Source organism: Otolemur garnettii, unplaced genomic scaffold, assembly GCF_000181295.1.
Source record: "Otolemur garnettii isolate 467f Iridium unplaced genomic scaffold, OtoGar3 scaffold00095, whole genome shotgun sequence".
NCBI classification, from domain to species: Eukaryota; Metazoa; Chordata; class Mammalia; order Primates; family Galagidae; genus Otolemur; species Otolemur garnettii.
In genome coordinates this window covers 7,198,673-7,214,495 of record NW_003852490.1, presented here as the reverse complement: position 1 = coordinate 7,214,495, position 15,823 = coordinate 7,198,673, and the positions used below count along the sequence as shown (strand labels likewise).

At 40.9% G+C, this 15,823-nt stretch overlaps 1 protein-coding gene across 1 annotated transcript in view; it reads left to right on the top strand.

The window, feature by feature from the left end:
* The window catches only part of RASGRP3 (RAS guanyl releasing protein 3), a 106,197-nt gene that overhangs the window by 60,901 nt on the left and 29,473 nt on the right, over positions 1-15,823 (top strand). The window contains exons 2-9 of the mRNA XM_023516681.1: positions 753-881; positions 3,924-4,126; positions 5,101-5,203; positions 9,721-9,783; positions 10,662-10,793; positions 12,145-12,292; positions 14,074-14,247; positions 14,623-14,739. Coding sequence (XP_023372449.1) covers positions 4,057-4,126; positions 5,101-5,203; positions 9,721-9,783; positions 10,662-10,793; positions 12,145-12,292; positions 14,074-14,247; positions 14,623-14,739 — 807 coding nt within the window. The 5' untranslated portion in view covers positions 753-881; positions 3,924-4,056. The remainder of the gene's footprint in view (positions 1-752; positions 882-3,923; positions 4,127-5,100; positions 5,204-9,720; positions 9,784-10,661; positions 10,794-12,144; positions 12,293-14,073; positions 14,248-14,622; positions 14,740-15,823) is intronic.

The window sequence follows — 15,823 nt, the reverse complement described above, 5'->3', positions numbered from 1 at the left end:
TTTTTTTTTTTTTTTGGACAGATGCTTTACAAGTCATGTTAATGAATCTTTTTGCTACACGTTCATTAGCATGGCCTTTGAAGTCACACCCAACAAAGTTCTATTGTCCTTTGAAATAAGGACTTTTCTCTTAGAAATAATTCAAACCCTGAGAGGAATTTGGCTTATCCTGTCCTTTTCAGACTTGTGAGAAAATGACCATGCTGCAGAGCAATAATTTTCACCGCAGCCCAGAGCGCTATCAACACTACAGCGAGTCCTAAACCTTTGGGACTTTGGGAGACTAAACAACCTGGGCTAACGTGACACGGGCGTTCATGTTGAGACAATCAGGAGTGATTTAGGGTCAGAGTTTGGTGATCTCCATGATAAACAGTTTTAAGGATTTACCAACATTTCCAAGTCAGTGTTTGGAAATTCTTAATGAGTCATCTACAGATAGAAGTCTATTTGGACTAAAATAGTATTTACAGTAAGTGTTTAACACTGTAACATTTGTCAATTTGTGGAGGTTTTTGTAGGCTGGATTTTTAAATTTTTTTTAAAGAAACCTACTTTTAAAAAAAAGTTACCAAAACACTGTTCTGAATATTTTCCCTTTTTAAATTGATTTGTGTGATTTGTGACATGTAGACAAAATCTCAAATGCTACCCATAACTCAAAGGTTTTGGAAATAGTTTAACACAATGGGATTCTTTTAAAGTTCCATTATTTAATTCTCTTTGGGGGTTTCTTTCTGTTCTTTTATCAGGTTCTCTGAAGTACTTACGATTTGAGTTGAGCAAACCAACCCCATAGGCTGTTTCCTCCACACATTTCCCAATGATGATACCTGCCCTTAAAATTGTGTTGAATTTGGAAATCTGTGGGAGAAGAACAGGTAAATATTTCTTTCCATTATTGTGGATTATGTAAGAAATTCCCCTGAAAAATGTACCCTGATAAACTAAAAAGAAACATGCTATTAACAAGAGTTCTCTTTGGAGATTAACTTTTTCCTTTCCTTTTGGCTCACTGTTCTGTTCTAAATTAAAAGTGAAGACTGCTTTTATAACAATGAATCCTTATTTTTGAACAGGCAATAGTAGACATAATAATGTCCCCACGTATGAAATGAGATCTCAGGTGAATGTGCAGGCGACAGAATGCTAAGCAGAGGCGTAGACAGATGGGCTGATTGCAGAAACAGATTGTAACAGGATAGCCTGGCCCACCTGGCTCAGCCAGGGCCTGCTACTTTGCAGATCACAAATATAATTCTAAACACGGTGACAGGTTATCCCTAACCCCTTGTGAGGAGGTCAATACCATCTCCCAAACAGCTCAGCTGCATAATTTTGGTTTTGAATTGAGAAACCAGTTTAGTCAATCTAGGCTATTTGTCTACTTTGTAGTGAGGAACCGGATTAAAAAATGCACGTAAAGGTAATCAGACTTATTCATTGTTCAATCTTGACTTATAAAGTTATTGATAGAGCTGACATTAAGGAAGTCAGGGAAGCGCTGCCCCAAAATGTCCTGGCAGAGACACCAAGTTCTTATTACGTTATAAATATACACAAATCCTATTATGTCTAGAAAGCCAGCAGGAACTTCTGTCCCAGTGATATTTACTTAAAGCTGATTTAAATTAATAAAACAAACTGAAAAATAACCTCTTAAAAATTAAGGCTACCCATACACATTCACATAAATATATTCAAAGACAAATCTTTGACAGTTTTTATTTTATTTATTTCTTTATCCACTAATCTACTTATTCACTAATTCGACAAATACTTTTTGAGTATATTTTGTGTAAAAAGCAAAACCTTGGTCATTGAGGAGTATGCCAGGGAACAAACACAGAAAATCCCTGCAATCATGAAGCTTATGTTTATGTCACTAGAAGGATTAAAAAAAAACAAACATGTATAATATATAGTATGTCAGATTGTGATAAGTGTTATGAAAAAAATAAATCCAGGAAGGGAGGTAGGGTGTGCCAAGGGAGAGGTGGGGTTGTTATTTAAACAGTGTGGTCGGCAAAGGCCTTACTGATACGGTAACCTCACTAAGAGACATGAAAGTGTCATTTCCAGAGGACATTAATAATCCCCTTTGCAAATCACTTGAGCTGTACTAACGGGAGATCATTGATCCAGTGTTGCTGTTATTTTTCTTGCATACTTAAAATCACCCTTCTTTTTATGCTCTAGGAGTGGTTCCTTTAGGGCAAGAATATGGTTCTTTTTAATTTTTTTGTAGAGACAGAGTCTCACTTTGTGGGTCTTGTTAGAGTGCCGTGGCGTCACACAGCTCACAGCAACCTCCAACTCCTGGGCTTAAGCGATTCTCTTGCCTCAGCCTCCCGAGGAGTTGGGACTACAGGCACCTACCACAGTGCCTGGCTATTTTTTGGTTGCAGTTCGGCCGGTCTGGGTTTGAACTCACCACCCTTGGTATATGGGGCCGGCGCCCTACTCACTGAGCCATAGGCACCGCCCCAAGAATATGGTTCTTTCCCAGAATGAGTAGACAGTAAGCATTTTTTCTCCAGCGTTATTCTCCTGGTGAACGTACTCAAACGTCACTCTTCAGTGGTCTCACTGAACCAATGCAGCCATTTACACATGGACGTTAGCTCTTCTTCCTACTGGTTCACATGTTGCTTTCTGAAGTTAACTGTGAGCCCAGGGAAGATCGGGAAGGGATAATGACGCTCTGTTCATCTTGGCATCCTCAATGCCTAACCTAGGGCCTGGCATAGGTCAGGTGCTCAATAATTGCCAGGTGAGTAAATAAAGTTTGTGAGTAAAATAAACATTGACTTCAAACAGCTCGCAAAATGGACCCTTAATGGCCACATTTGCCTACTACGTTGTCCAAAGTGGATGAATGTTTTATATCATGACAGCCTCGCTCTTCTCCAAGTCCAACATGGGTCTGGCATCAAGGACCTACTCTGTACAATAAAGTGATGGTGTCTTTCCCGACAAGGATACTTTTAGTATAAGCAATTATAAGAGGTTATCTCCAATCCCATTTTCCCCATGACAGCTCTGTAAAATGGGACGGCTTTCTGAGATGGTGTTGAGGATTATATTCTTCAGACTAGATTAGGGGGCAAAATTGTAACAGTTTGTGATATCCACACTGGGGGAGTGAGTAATAAAAGGAGAAAGACATCTTCTATAATGGAGTCCTAATTCTAGGCTTTAATAATTAATTGTGTGGTGTTGCTGGATCTCTGGAAATCCCAAGACCTCATCTGTAAACTGGGAAGAATAATCCCTACCTCGCAGCATTCTTGTGACGGTCAGGTCGGCTAATATACAATATATAAAGGATTTGGTATGGTGCCTAGCGTATAATGTGAGTGTTCAATCAACTATAATGTTAATATTCTTACCCCTGCTAAGAATAATGTTACCGTAAGAGAAATTAGGCCAACAGAATTTTTTTTTTACAGTTGTTGAACAGTTTTAAATGTTGTTGAACATTTATATAATCACCAAGGATAATGTTTATAAATATATTTATATTTTAAAATTTATCTCCACATATACTTATATAAATATATTAATATCAAACCATATACTTATGTAAATATATTAATATCAAACATGTTATAAGCAACTTTTATAATACTCTTGAATGTCTTATCACTGAAGAACATGAATGAAGAGAGTATAAAATGTTGTATCAGAAAAGTTTCAGCTGTGAAGTGGGATGGCACTTCACAGGGAACATCTCTGTCATCTCCAGGCCCTCTCCATGCTCAGGGACACTATAGCAGGCATTTCACCATATGGCAGTTGTAATCTCGGTCACTTTGATAATTTTCTCTTAGAAAGATATAGTCTGTGGAAGTCATTATCTTTTGGGGTAGGAAAGCAATGGCCCAGTGGAGTCTAATAACTTTCTTTTCTTATTTCTTTAGAGTTTTCTTAAAGGACAACCAAGTCTAGAGGTCACCACTGGTCATACCCGTCATCACGGACTTGCATGGATTATGGAGGTGGTCCGTGTGATGTTGAAAATGTCTCTGGTATTTTGACAACGGCCCAATAATCATGGGGTCCAGTGGCCTTGGGAAAGCAGCCACGTTGGATGAGCTGCTGAGCACGTGCATCGAGATGTTTGGTACGAGCCTGTCCTCCCTCCTCCACGCTCTGTACACTGACACACACTCACCTCCCCTCTCAGGTGCAAGGTGTTTGTGGGACAGGGTTCAGTCTCTGTAACCTTGGCATTTGAGGTCTGTGGATTGACCCCAGACTCTCTAGTTTCACTGCTCTCTGGTCTTCCTTTCCTGCACTGCACTCAGCTCGAGCCCCAAACAGTTTAATGTTTCTGAAACATTCTCTGCACCTTTCTACCTCCACGTCATTGTCAAATTCCTTCTGCTTCAAGGCTTATCTCAATGCTGGGTTCCTAATACCCTTCCTAACCTCTCCAGTCAGGAACGCTGGTCCCGTCCTTCACTCTCTCACAGGCCCTTTACAACTTTCCTCTGGCACATTTGTGCAGTATATCCTGTTGTGTGGATTTTGTTGTCTTTTGACTCAGGAAAGTGTCGGTCGGTGGAATAATGTCCTGCATTGACTATTTGCTCACGTCTTCCCATTCTTACTAGATCATAGACGTTACAGCTATGTGCTTTTTGTATTATTACATGTGTATCCACCTCAGCATTTTGGATTATTTCTTGTGTAAAGAGAGTCAAGCTGGGGTTATTTGTTGAATTGATTACTTTAACAATCAGCGTTAAACCATTAACTCTGGGTTGCCAGGTAAAATACAAGATGACTGGTTAAATTTGAATTTCAGATAAACAACCTGTTTAATATAAATACGTCCTACATAATGCCGGGGATATACTTAAAAATTAACTACTGTCCATATGAAATTCCAATGTAACTGGGTATCATATTTTTATTTGCTAAATCTGTCAACTTTAAGGAAGGGTGAGACCCACCCACTTTAACTGGCAAGCAAATACTAGCAGAAATTGATGCTATGAGAAATTTTTGACACTGTTATTTCTCTAATGATATTAGAAAAAGTAAAGAGTAGCTCTGTTATCTCCTCACCCCTTGTTTTATTTTTTTAAACAGATGACAATGGAGAGCTGAATAATAGTTACTTGCCAAGAATAGTTCTACTGATGCACCGATGGTATTTATCTTCCACTGAATTGGCAGAAAAACTTCTCTGCATATATCTTTTCAACTACTGTGTAATTTTTACAATCGTAAATCAACTTCTATATTTAGATAGAGTGTCTATCCAAAGCCCGTAAATTAAGAAGAATAAACAGTCTTCAGTCCGTCATCCAGCTGTCTTGTGAATATATGTAGATGTCTAGACGAAACATCTGGGTAATGGACCACAGAGTTGACTATCCATCTGCATGTTTTGGCTATACTTGAAAATAATCGCTTAGATGTAAAACGAAACAGGAACTGTACGCTGACTGTTTCTAACTTGTCTGAAACATTCTGCTGTTAGTACAATGAATGAGTGTTTAACAATGATCCAAGACCTAATTTATTTCTTCTAGGATGAAAGAATGGTAGGCGTAGAGGATACAGCTTAATCATTTGGAAATGCCAGCCAAAATAATATGCTCTGGCCCAGGCACAAACACCAAGACATAATGAATCTTCTAGCAGGTTTATGGTAATTTGTTGGTTGGTACTAATTTTAGATTTTCTTCTGACATTAAAAAAAAAAAGACCAAATGAAACTGGAATGGAGTTAGAAACCCCGTTCTATAAGGAGAGCTGTTCACAGTTCACCACTTTTGTACATCAGGCAGCCCTGAAAAGTGGTTGAAAGCCAAATGACTGAAAATTCAGTCTCCCGTTTGTAAGGAGGTTTTATTCCCTGACATCTAATGTTTATTACAAAATCTATAATGTTGGTTCTTACAGTCTCTGGCCTCTTCAAGCCCAGGGGGCCCTAGAGATGAAAGGGGAATCCTTATAGGGAAAGGGTCCATCTCGTGTTATTAGGGCCTGCCGAGGCTGCCTGGGCCAAGTGGAGTGTCTACCTGTTCAATTCAAGCTTCTTCCTCTTCCCATTTCTTCCCCAACCTCAGAGCAGAACGGGATGTTAGAGAGGGTAAGGGGTTATTCACTCAGAGCCAAGGTCCACGGAAGTGAGCAAGATGCTAGTCCCCAGGGTCCAAGGGTCTCGTGGGTCCCACTGTGGAAGGATAGAACATAGGGAAGGACAGAGGGCATTGAGGCTCCCTGGTGCCACCCTTTCCAAGATCCAGACATTATCTAAAGAATGTTCCCACCTTAGTATGGCCATCGGTGTAGGAAATAACCAATAAAAAAGTATATTTAGGCCTACTGAAGTTTAGTATGGGAAACCACAGATTGTCTAAAAGTTGAAGATGCCTGGGAATCGATGTTTCTTTAAATTTTCTTCTCTTTTGGATTCCTTACTCTCTCTATATCCACAGTGCCTGACATATAGCAGGAGCTCCATAAATATTTATTTAAAAGAGTATGAAGAAGTACCATTCCATGTAGGGTGGGGCATGGTGGCTCACACCTATAATCCTAGCACTCTGGGAGGTTGAAGTGGGTGGATTGCTTGAACTCATGAGTTTGAGACCAGCCTGAGCAAGAGTGAGACCCCCCATCTCTAAAAAACTCTAGGCATTGTGGGTACCTGTAGTCCCAGTTACTTGAGAGGCTGAGGCAAGAGGATCACTTGAGCCCAAGAGTTGCTATAAGGTATGACTGACTCCATGACACTCTACCAAGTGTGGCAAAGTGAGACTTGTCACACACATACAAAAATAACACAACTTGTGTATTAATGTACCTGAACATAGAATTTTCAAATATTAAGAAAGAAATAAGAGGCCAAGAGTGATGGCTCATGCCTATAATCCCAACACTATGAGAGGTCAAGGTGGGAGGATCACTCAAAGCCAGGAGTTTGAGATCAGCCTGAGCAATATAGCAAGACCCCATTTTGTTTTGTTTTGTTTTGTTTTTGAGATGGAGCCTCAAGCTATCACCCTGGGTAGAGTGCTGTGATGCCAGCAACCTCTAACTCCTGGGCTCAAGCAGTTCTCCTGCCTCCACCTCCCAAGTAGCTGGGGCTATAGGTGCCTGCCACAGCACCGGGCTATTTTTTGGTTGCAGCTGTTGTTGTTTGGTGGGCCTGGGCTGGATTCGAACCTGCCAGCTCAGGTGTATGTGGCTGGCACCGTAACTGCTTGAGCCACAGGTGCCGAGCCAGCAAGACCCCATATTAAAAAAAAAATTTTTTTAAAGAAACTATCATCAGGTAAAATGACTCATACCTGGAATCCTAGCTAGTCTGGAGGCTGAGGTTGGAAAATTGCCTGAGTCTGGGAGTTCAAGGTGTAGTGCACTGTGATTGCACCATTGCACTCTAGTTGGAGTAACAGAACGAGACTGTGCCTCAAGAAAAGGAGGGACGAGGCCAGGCATGATGGCTCACACCTGTAATCCTAGCACTTTGGGAGGCCAAAGCGGGAGGATTATTTGAGCTCAGGAGTTTGAGACCAGGCTAAGCAAGAGCAAGACCCTGTCTCTACCAAAAATACAAAAATTAGGCACCTGTAGTCCCAGCCTCTTGTGAGGCTGAGGCAGGAGCATGGCTTGAGCCCGGGAGTCTGAGGTTGCTGTGAGCTAGCTTGGGTAATGGAGTGAGACTCTTGTCTTAAAAAAAAAAAAGGAAGGAAGGAAAGGAAAAAGAAGAGAGAGGGAGGGAGGGAGGGAAAAGTAAGTAAGGAAGAGAGAAAAAGAAATTAAGAGTAGGTACACGGGAATATGTTGTGAGAAATGCATCATTAGGCAGTGAAGTCATGGCAGGAGTGTGACAGAATGTACTTACACAAACTTCCACAGGCTACTGCACACCTAGACTAACTGGTGTAAACTATTGCTCTCATGCTACGCACCTGTACAGCATATTCCTGTAGGGAACATATAGGCCATTGTAGCATCATGTATGTATCTGTGTATCGAAACATGGAAAAATACAGTATGTAACACAATGAGAAAGATAAAAAATGGTGCGCGTGTATAAACACAAGGCACACAGCCTGCAGGACTGGAAGTTGCTCTGGGTGAGTCAGTGAGTGAGCGGTGACTAGGAAGGCCAAGGATCTTCCTGTCCACCATCACCGACTTCACAGACTCTGGACACTTAGGCTACGTTAAATTTATAAAAACTACTTTCCCTTTTTTTTTTTTTTTTGCGTTTTTGGCCGGGGCTGGGTCTGAACCTGCCACCTCCGGCATATGGGGCCGGCGTCTTACTCCTTTGAGTCACAGGCACTGCCCTACTTTTCCTTTTTTTAATAACAAATTGACCTCTTTACCATATAAATGTTTAAGTTTTTAAATTTTTTGACTCTTACAATGATTCTTAGGTTAAAACACAAACACATTGTGTTACAGCTGTACATAAATATTTTCATTTTCCACATTCACTAAGCCTTTTTCTGTTTAAAATTCATTTCATTTTACTGTAAACTTTTTTTTTTTTTGCTAAAACTAAGGCACAAACACGCACATTAGCCTAGACACCCCCACAGTCGGAGTCATCAATGTCACTGTCTTCCACCTCCTCATCTCGTCCCACTAGACAGTCTTCAGGGACAGTGACACACATGGAGCTGTCATCTCCTGTGATGACCGTCCCTTCTTTTGGAATACCTCCTGAAGGACCTGCCTGAGGCTGTTTTACAGCTAACTTAAAAATATAAATATTTTAAAATACAAATATATAAAAAGGAAATCTATGTGGTGGCTTGCACCTGTAATCCTAGCACTCTGGGAGGCTGAGGTGGGAGTATCGCTTGACCTTAAGAGTTTGAGATCAGCTTGAGCAAGAGCGATACCTTGTCTCTACTAAAAATAGAAATACTAGCCAGGCACTGTGGCAGGTGCCTGTAGTCCCAACTACTCAGGAGGCTGAAGCAAGAGGATCATCTGAACCTAAGAGTCTTAGGTTGGCGTGATCTAGGATGCCACAGCACTCTACTCAGGGTGACACAGTGAGACTTGGTCTTAAATAAAATAAAATATAAATGGGAGTACTTGAAAATAACAACAAAAAGTGTAATAAATACATAAACCAGTAATGTAGCTATTTTTTATTATTATCAAATACTACAATACACTGTTCATATTGTATGTACAAGACTTGGAGTCACAGAGCGGTAATTTTATTTACACCAGCCTCTCTACGAATGCTGGGCTCCAGCTTTATGAGGGTTATGACATCACTCAGCATTTGGAATTTTTTTAGCCCCATTAAAGTCGTGTGGGACCATGGTCACATCCACAGTCTTTCCTGTTGTGATGCGCTGCACGATTGTAGACAGTTTTAGTCCTAAACCAAGTATTTTTTGGCTAACACAGCTCTTCTGCGTACTACTCATTTTAGTTATGTTTAGTTGGGCAGTGTAATCATAATTACCATTGGCAGGGATTGGCTGGTGAGTGCTCAGGAAGGTAAAACTGATTTTATCAGTGGCTTTTCTTTTAGACCAAAAATTATGTCCCAGAACTATTATGAATATAAATAAAGTTTCAATTCTTCAGTGTGGAAGTCATCAGAACCCCCTTCTCTCCCTATTTGAGTGTTCGTATGACCCAAATGTCCCCAGTATGGCCCTGTTGTTAGGATTTCATAGGAGCTGGTGAAACAGCTGCAAGTTTCTTTAACTGGGGTACGTACAGGAATGCCGGTGGAGAGCACTGCGATGAGTTTCGACTAAAGATCTGCTACTTCATGAGGTAAATATACTTTACCTGCTTCTTGTTTCTGGTTCTGGAATTGTTGACAATTTTCCTTTTCCCCTGATCGATCAGCAGACCTAGTTTAACAATAGAAGCTACTCAGATTACCTTTTTTCATCGACTGTGTTGAAACTGGCCCTGTGCGGCTGGGGTGGGGCGTGGGGCTACTTTATCTTTTGGACTAGAGTGCAAGTTGTAAATACAAGTAGGGGGCAGCGCCTGTGGCTCAGGGAGTAGGGCACCAGCCCCATATAGTGGAGGTGGCAGGTTCAAACCCAGGCCCGGACAAAAACTGCAAATAAATAAATAAATAAATATGAGTGGGGAATGAAACTAGAAGGGATAAACTCATTTTCTTCTACTCCCTCACCACCCACATTCCCACCTCCTTGCCATGAATTAGGGGAAGGGCTTCCTCTCTGCTGTGGTTCTAGAGAGAATCAGAAAGAGAGGTTAAGGGTGAGAGTAGTTTTTGATTGGAGGAGAGCAGAGAGAGGCTCAGTGTGGTGGAAGGGGGATAGGAAAGGGCTAATTCACATTATGGTCCTGCATTCAGTGTTAAATGTAGCCTATAAAACGGTACAATTGTGTCCATAGACATCCAACTTGACATCTTATAGCTGTCAAAAATATGTGATGCCCAGGAGAAAAATGCAATTCAAAATTCAAGTTGGGGAGAGAAGAGGGAGGGGGATTGGTGTGCTCCCACCTCATGGGCACAATGTAAGGGTATATGGCACACCTCCTAGGGTGGGACACAACCCCAACAGGGACTTTACCTAACAAACGCAAACACTGTAACCTAATTGTACTCTCACGTTAATCTGAAATTAAAAAAAAGTAAATTAAAAAAATATATATTTGATGCCTTTCAGGTACTGGATTCTGAAGTTTCCAGCAGAGTTTAATTTGGACCTTGGTTTAATTCGTATGACTGAGGAATTCCAAGAAGTAGCTAGTCAACTAGGATATGAGAAACATATTGGCCTCATCGACATATCCAGCATGTAAGGGTGGCACAAGCATCTTTCTAACCTGAAGAGCCCACTGTTTGGAGGAGGGTGTAGAGATGACCCCATTTGTCCTGAATCCATAACTAATCTAAATTAATTAAGGTTTGCTTCTCTAAGAAAAGCTGTGCTGCAGAGAATACAGCCATAGTGGACACAGTTCATCTCTCCAAGCTGCAGTTGCTTTATGTGTAAAATGGGGGTAGTACCTTTCTCATGGGACTATTAAGAACATCTAAGAAGTACATCAGATAGTGTGTGAAAGCATTGGGAACGCAGGAGATGCCCTGTACTTAGTTTTGGAATCTGAATCTAGTTAATGTCTCCAGTGACTTTGCTACACAAAGTGTGATCAGCAGCATTGGCCTCACCTGGGAGCTCAGCAGGAACGCAGACACTTGGGCCCCACCCTAACCTTGCTGAATTGGAATCTGCACTTTAAAGATCCCCAGATGATTCATATGTTTACTTAAAATTGAGACGCCCAGAACCCCTGTACCACAGTGCTTCTGAGGTTGACCTCAGAACCACCACCTTACCGATGTTGACCGTAGTTGTGCCAAGAGTTGGTTAGTTTGGATATTAGGAACTTGATGTAGTTAGGCTAGTTTCATATCAACTAGCTAACTTTGCACACGGGAAACTATTGGATGATGCTAAATATGGTTACCCATCTTGCAAATGTGGGCTCTTGTGTTAGGCATTCATATCCAAGTCTATCTTCCTAGAAAATTTCTTCAACAGTGATCAATGGTGAATGATCCAAGAATTACCAGGGATGTTTGTTAAAAATACATCTTACTCAGGTTCATTCCTAGTAAATGAGGATCTCTGGCAGTAAGATCCAGACCTCTTGTCTTTGCAACAAACTTTTCAGAGAATTCATGTTATATTGAAGTGTGAGAACCACAGGTTCTGGTAGTTTCCATGTGACTTAAATCACCATCTATATTCTGATAAAATCCTAAAATTATATAGGAACCCGACCTCTCTCTTATAATCTAGACCAGTAGTTCTCAACCTTCCTAATGCTGCGGCCCTTTAATATAGTTCCTGTAGGTCGTGACCCACAGGTTGAGAACCACTGATCTAGACCTTGCTGGTCATGTGAAGATCAAGTCAGAGATTCTGGGTGGATCAGCGTGAAAGCCACTGTGTCTGGAAAAACAACTCAAAGTTTATGTTCTATTGGCAATTGGTCGATAGTTTTGTTTTCTGATATGAAAGGGCCAGTATTTTGCCCACACTCCTGGAAACAGGCCAAAAGTTACAGAGTCAGTAGGTTAATAACTTCCATCGAGTGAAACGGGCTTTCAGCACATTGACCAGACTCCCTCTTCTTTTACAGTCCTTCCTACGACTGGATGAGAAGAGTCACACAGAGGAAAAAAGTATCCAAGAAGGGTAAAGCCTGTCTGCTGTTTGACCATCTGGAGCCCATTGAATTGGCTGAGCACCTTACTTTTCTGGAGCATAAATCTTTTAGAAGGATCTCAGTAAGAAACCTGACATTTATTCTTCCAAAGATAACAACCACCATGCCAACTTTCCCAAGAGCCGCGTTTTCATACTCTAAAGTGTTGGCAGCCTCTATCACTGTGCTCCCCTGGAAAAGTGCCCTTAATTCACAGGAATAATCCCTTTTAACCAAAGATAAATACGAGTCTGACTTTATTTTATGGCTCAGGAACTATATTTCTGTCGCTATTTTCAATGTCTCCTTTCATGGGATTAAAGCATGATTTTTCTAAACACTCAATGGCGATTTCACCATTCAAGGTTGATTTACTTCCATTGACTTCTCCCAAGTGAACGTGTTTTTCTAGAACCTTCTTTTTGGGGTTGTTTTGGTTGGGATTTGTATAAATGCCTAATTATGTGTGTAGGTTGAAAATAGGAATTATAGGCTTTAAGAAGAATCTCAACATCATATTGTTTCCATACTGGAGATAGCCAGCCTGAATTAAGCTTTCTTTCCTACTCATTTTGATAGCCTTTTTCCTTCTCTACATCCTTTTTTTCCTTCTGGACTGTGGTTTCTTCTTGGTTGTGTACTTGCTCTCTTCTTGTTATGATAATACTTCCACATTGGTTCACAATCAGCAATCATTTCACTTTGCTCTATCTCAGTCTGGGGAAGTCACCGCTCTTCCTTCTTTTCCGAGGTGCCAGGGAATGAATTACAATATGACTCTCAAAGAAGACTATCTTGGTTAGCAGCCTGAATTTCTGAAAGACATTCGTTCTTTCACTATGTCATCCTACGTGGAGAGGAGCTTAAGGACTCCCATAGGCAGACCATGCAAAGGAATCTTCTACACTATTTATATGATTAAAGGCTCTTTTATGCATTCACATTTGGTGACATCCATGCTAACTTTCCTTCTTTTTTTGAGACGGAGTCTCACTATGTTGCCCTCAGTAGCATGTTGTGGCATCACAGCTCACAGCAATCTCAAACTCTTGGGCTTAAGCAATTCTCTTGCCTCAGTCTTCCGAGTAGCTGGGACTACAGGTGCCTGCCACAACGCCTGGCTATTTTCTTGTTGCAGTCGTCATTGCTGTTTAGATGGCCCAGGCCAGGCTCAAACCCACCAGCCTCGGTGCATGTGGCTGGCACTGTAACCACTATGCTATGGGTGCTGAGCCCATGCTAACTTTCTTAAAATATGTCTGTGTCCTAAAAATTTGACTGACTTTGTTATTTTTTCTTGTCTTTTTCTTTTCCTGTTGAAACAACTTTACAAAATGGTTCTAATGTGAAATCAATATCCATGTATTTAGATTCATTTCCTCTCTTTTATTGTATATGCCATCATCGCTTTAACTTACCTGATCTTTGGAATCACTGATTGTGTGTGAAAAATGGAGATTCTTAGGTTCTTCCTCTGGAAATAATGTTCTTTCCAATTTTGGGAGTTCCCAGGAACCAGCATTTTAGCAAATACCCCAGGTGATCTTATGCTCCAGTACATTTAGAACTACTGGGCTATGACTCTGAATCTTGCCCTGTCCTCCCCCAGCAACACTAGGATGTGTTTTAGTGTATGTCTGTGTCTGATGACCAAGGGTGGGGGAGTGAGGTTTGAAATGTAGCAAAATAATATTATAAAGGAACACATATATTCAAACTTGTAGGATGTCATTATAAATGTGACATGAAAGAAATTATTATGCTGTCATGAAACAATATCTCACCTCTTCCATGCAATATTCTTATTTTTAATTTTGTAAAGTCTCCATTATAATTCGGAATCTCTGAATCTTCCTTTGCTAGTTCACCGATTATCAGAGCTATGTCATCCATGGCTGCCTGGAGAATAATCCAACCTTGGAGAGATCTATTGCTTTATTTAATGGAATCTCTAAGTGGGTCCAGTTGATGGTTCTTAGCAAACCAACCCCCCAGCAAAGGGCAGAAGTCATCACAAAGTTTATCAATGTTGCAAAGGTATGTCCGGTAATCAGACTGTGGTCCTCAGATTCAAGGGGTTCACTCCCTCTATTGAGATAAGTTGTTAAGGAAATTTAGTGTTCCTAAGTAAAGGCACAGGACAAGTAACTACTCACTGATGTCTGAATCATGCTTCTCTCATGCAAGAAAATTGCTTTCAAAAGGCAATGCTTAGAAATATTTAATGTAGCTACTTTTCTGTGACATAATTGATATACTTTTCTGATGGATTCTGTTCATGCTTCATTTTAACTCGATGGTACTTTTTCCTTGCTCCTTATTATAATTGTGCATGCATTCGCCTGTAATACAGAAAGTTTTGAATACTTCAAAAAGCCTTACAAAGTACTGATGTTAACATTTTTATTGCAGAAGCTCCTTCAGCTCAAAAATTTTAACACGCTGATGGCGGTGGTGGGAGGCCTTAGTCATAGTTCCATTTCCCGCCTCAAAGAGACCCATTCTCATCTTTCTTCAGAAGTTACAAAGGTATAGTTGATTTGGTCCTAATAATAAGTAAAGTATTCATTCATAAATTGCTTAGGTTTGGTGTATTCCTAAGAGACAACACTCAAACTGTGGCAGGTTACACATGGGGGACAAAGTAGAAAGGCAATAGCCAACCAGCTGAGTCCACCTGGAAAAACAGGTTGGAAGTGGTGATAGATGTCCCGAGAAGAATGCTTAGACATACTGTTAACACATTATAGTTGTAAATATCCAACAAGCAGTGTTTACTGTGTGATAGTCCCTGTGTTACACATGGAGGGTACAAGGTGAATAAGACAGAAGAACCTCTGTAAGTTGACCACCCAAGGGACTACAACAAGCTGGTCAGCATTCGGAGGTGGTCTCCACAAGGAACTTCCATCGAGTACATGTGGTGAATGTCCACTTTATGAAACTTAGGTCAACTTAAGGAAGGGATGGATATAAGGAGGTGGTCAACTCAAGAGGTTCTACTGTGGTTCTTACCCTACCCTCTTGAAATATATCACTGAATGCCCACTCTATTCATAACAGTGGGGTTAGCACGTTAGAAGATATCATGGAAGGGGAAGACATACACTTAGAAACCTTCAGATTTATAGATGAATTAGCAGGATAAATATATATATATATAATTTTTTTTTTAAAGATAATGATCATTTTCCAAATCAATCTTTTCTGCTGCATTTATTTTTGGACCACAATAATAATTGTTTTCCTGATAGAGCAAAAAAAAGGAGCATCTTTCTGAAAATATTCTCTTGTGAGAATATATTTTGCTATTTCAATGAGGACACTTTTGGCTTGAGATTAAAAAGAAAAAGGAGGCTCAGTGCCTGTGGCTCAAGCAGCTAAGGTGCCAGCCACATACACCTAAGGTGGCGGGTTCGAGTCCCCAGCCCGGGCCCACCAAACAACAATGATGGCTGAAACCAAAAAATGGCCAGGCGTTGTGGTGGGCGCCTATAGTCCCAGCTACTTGGGAGGCACAGGCAGGAGACTCGCTTGAGCCCAGGAGTTGGAGGTTGCTGTGAGCATGATGCCATGGCACTCTACCCAGGGGGACAGCTTGAGGCTCCGTCTC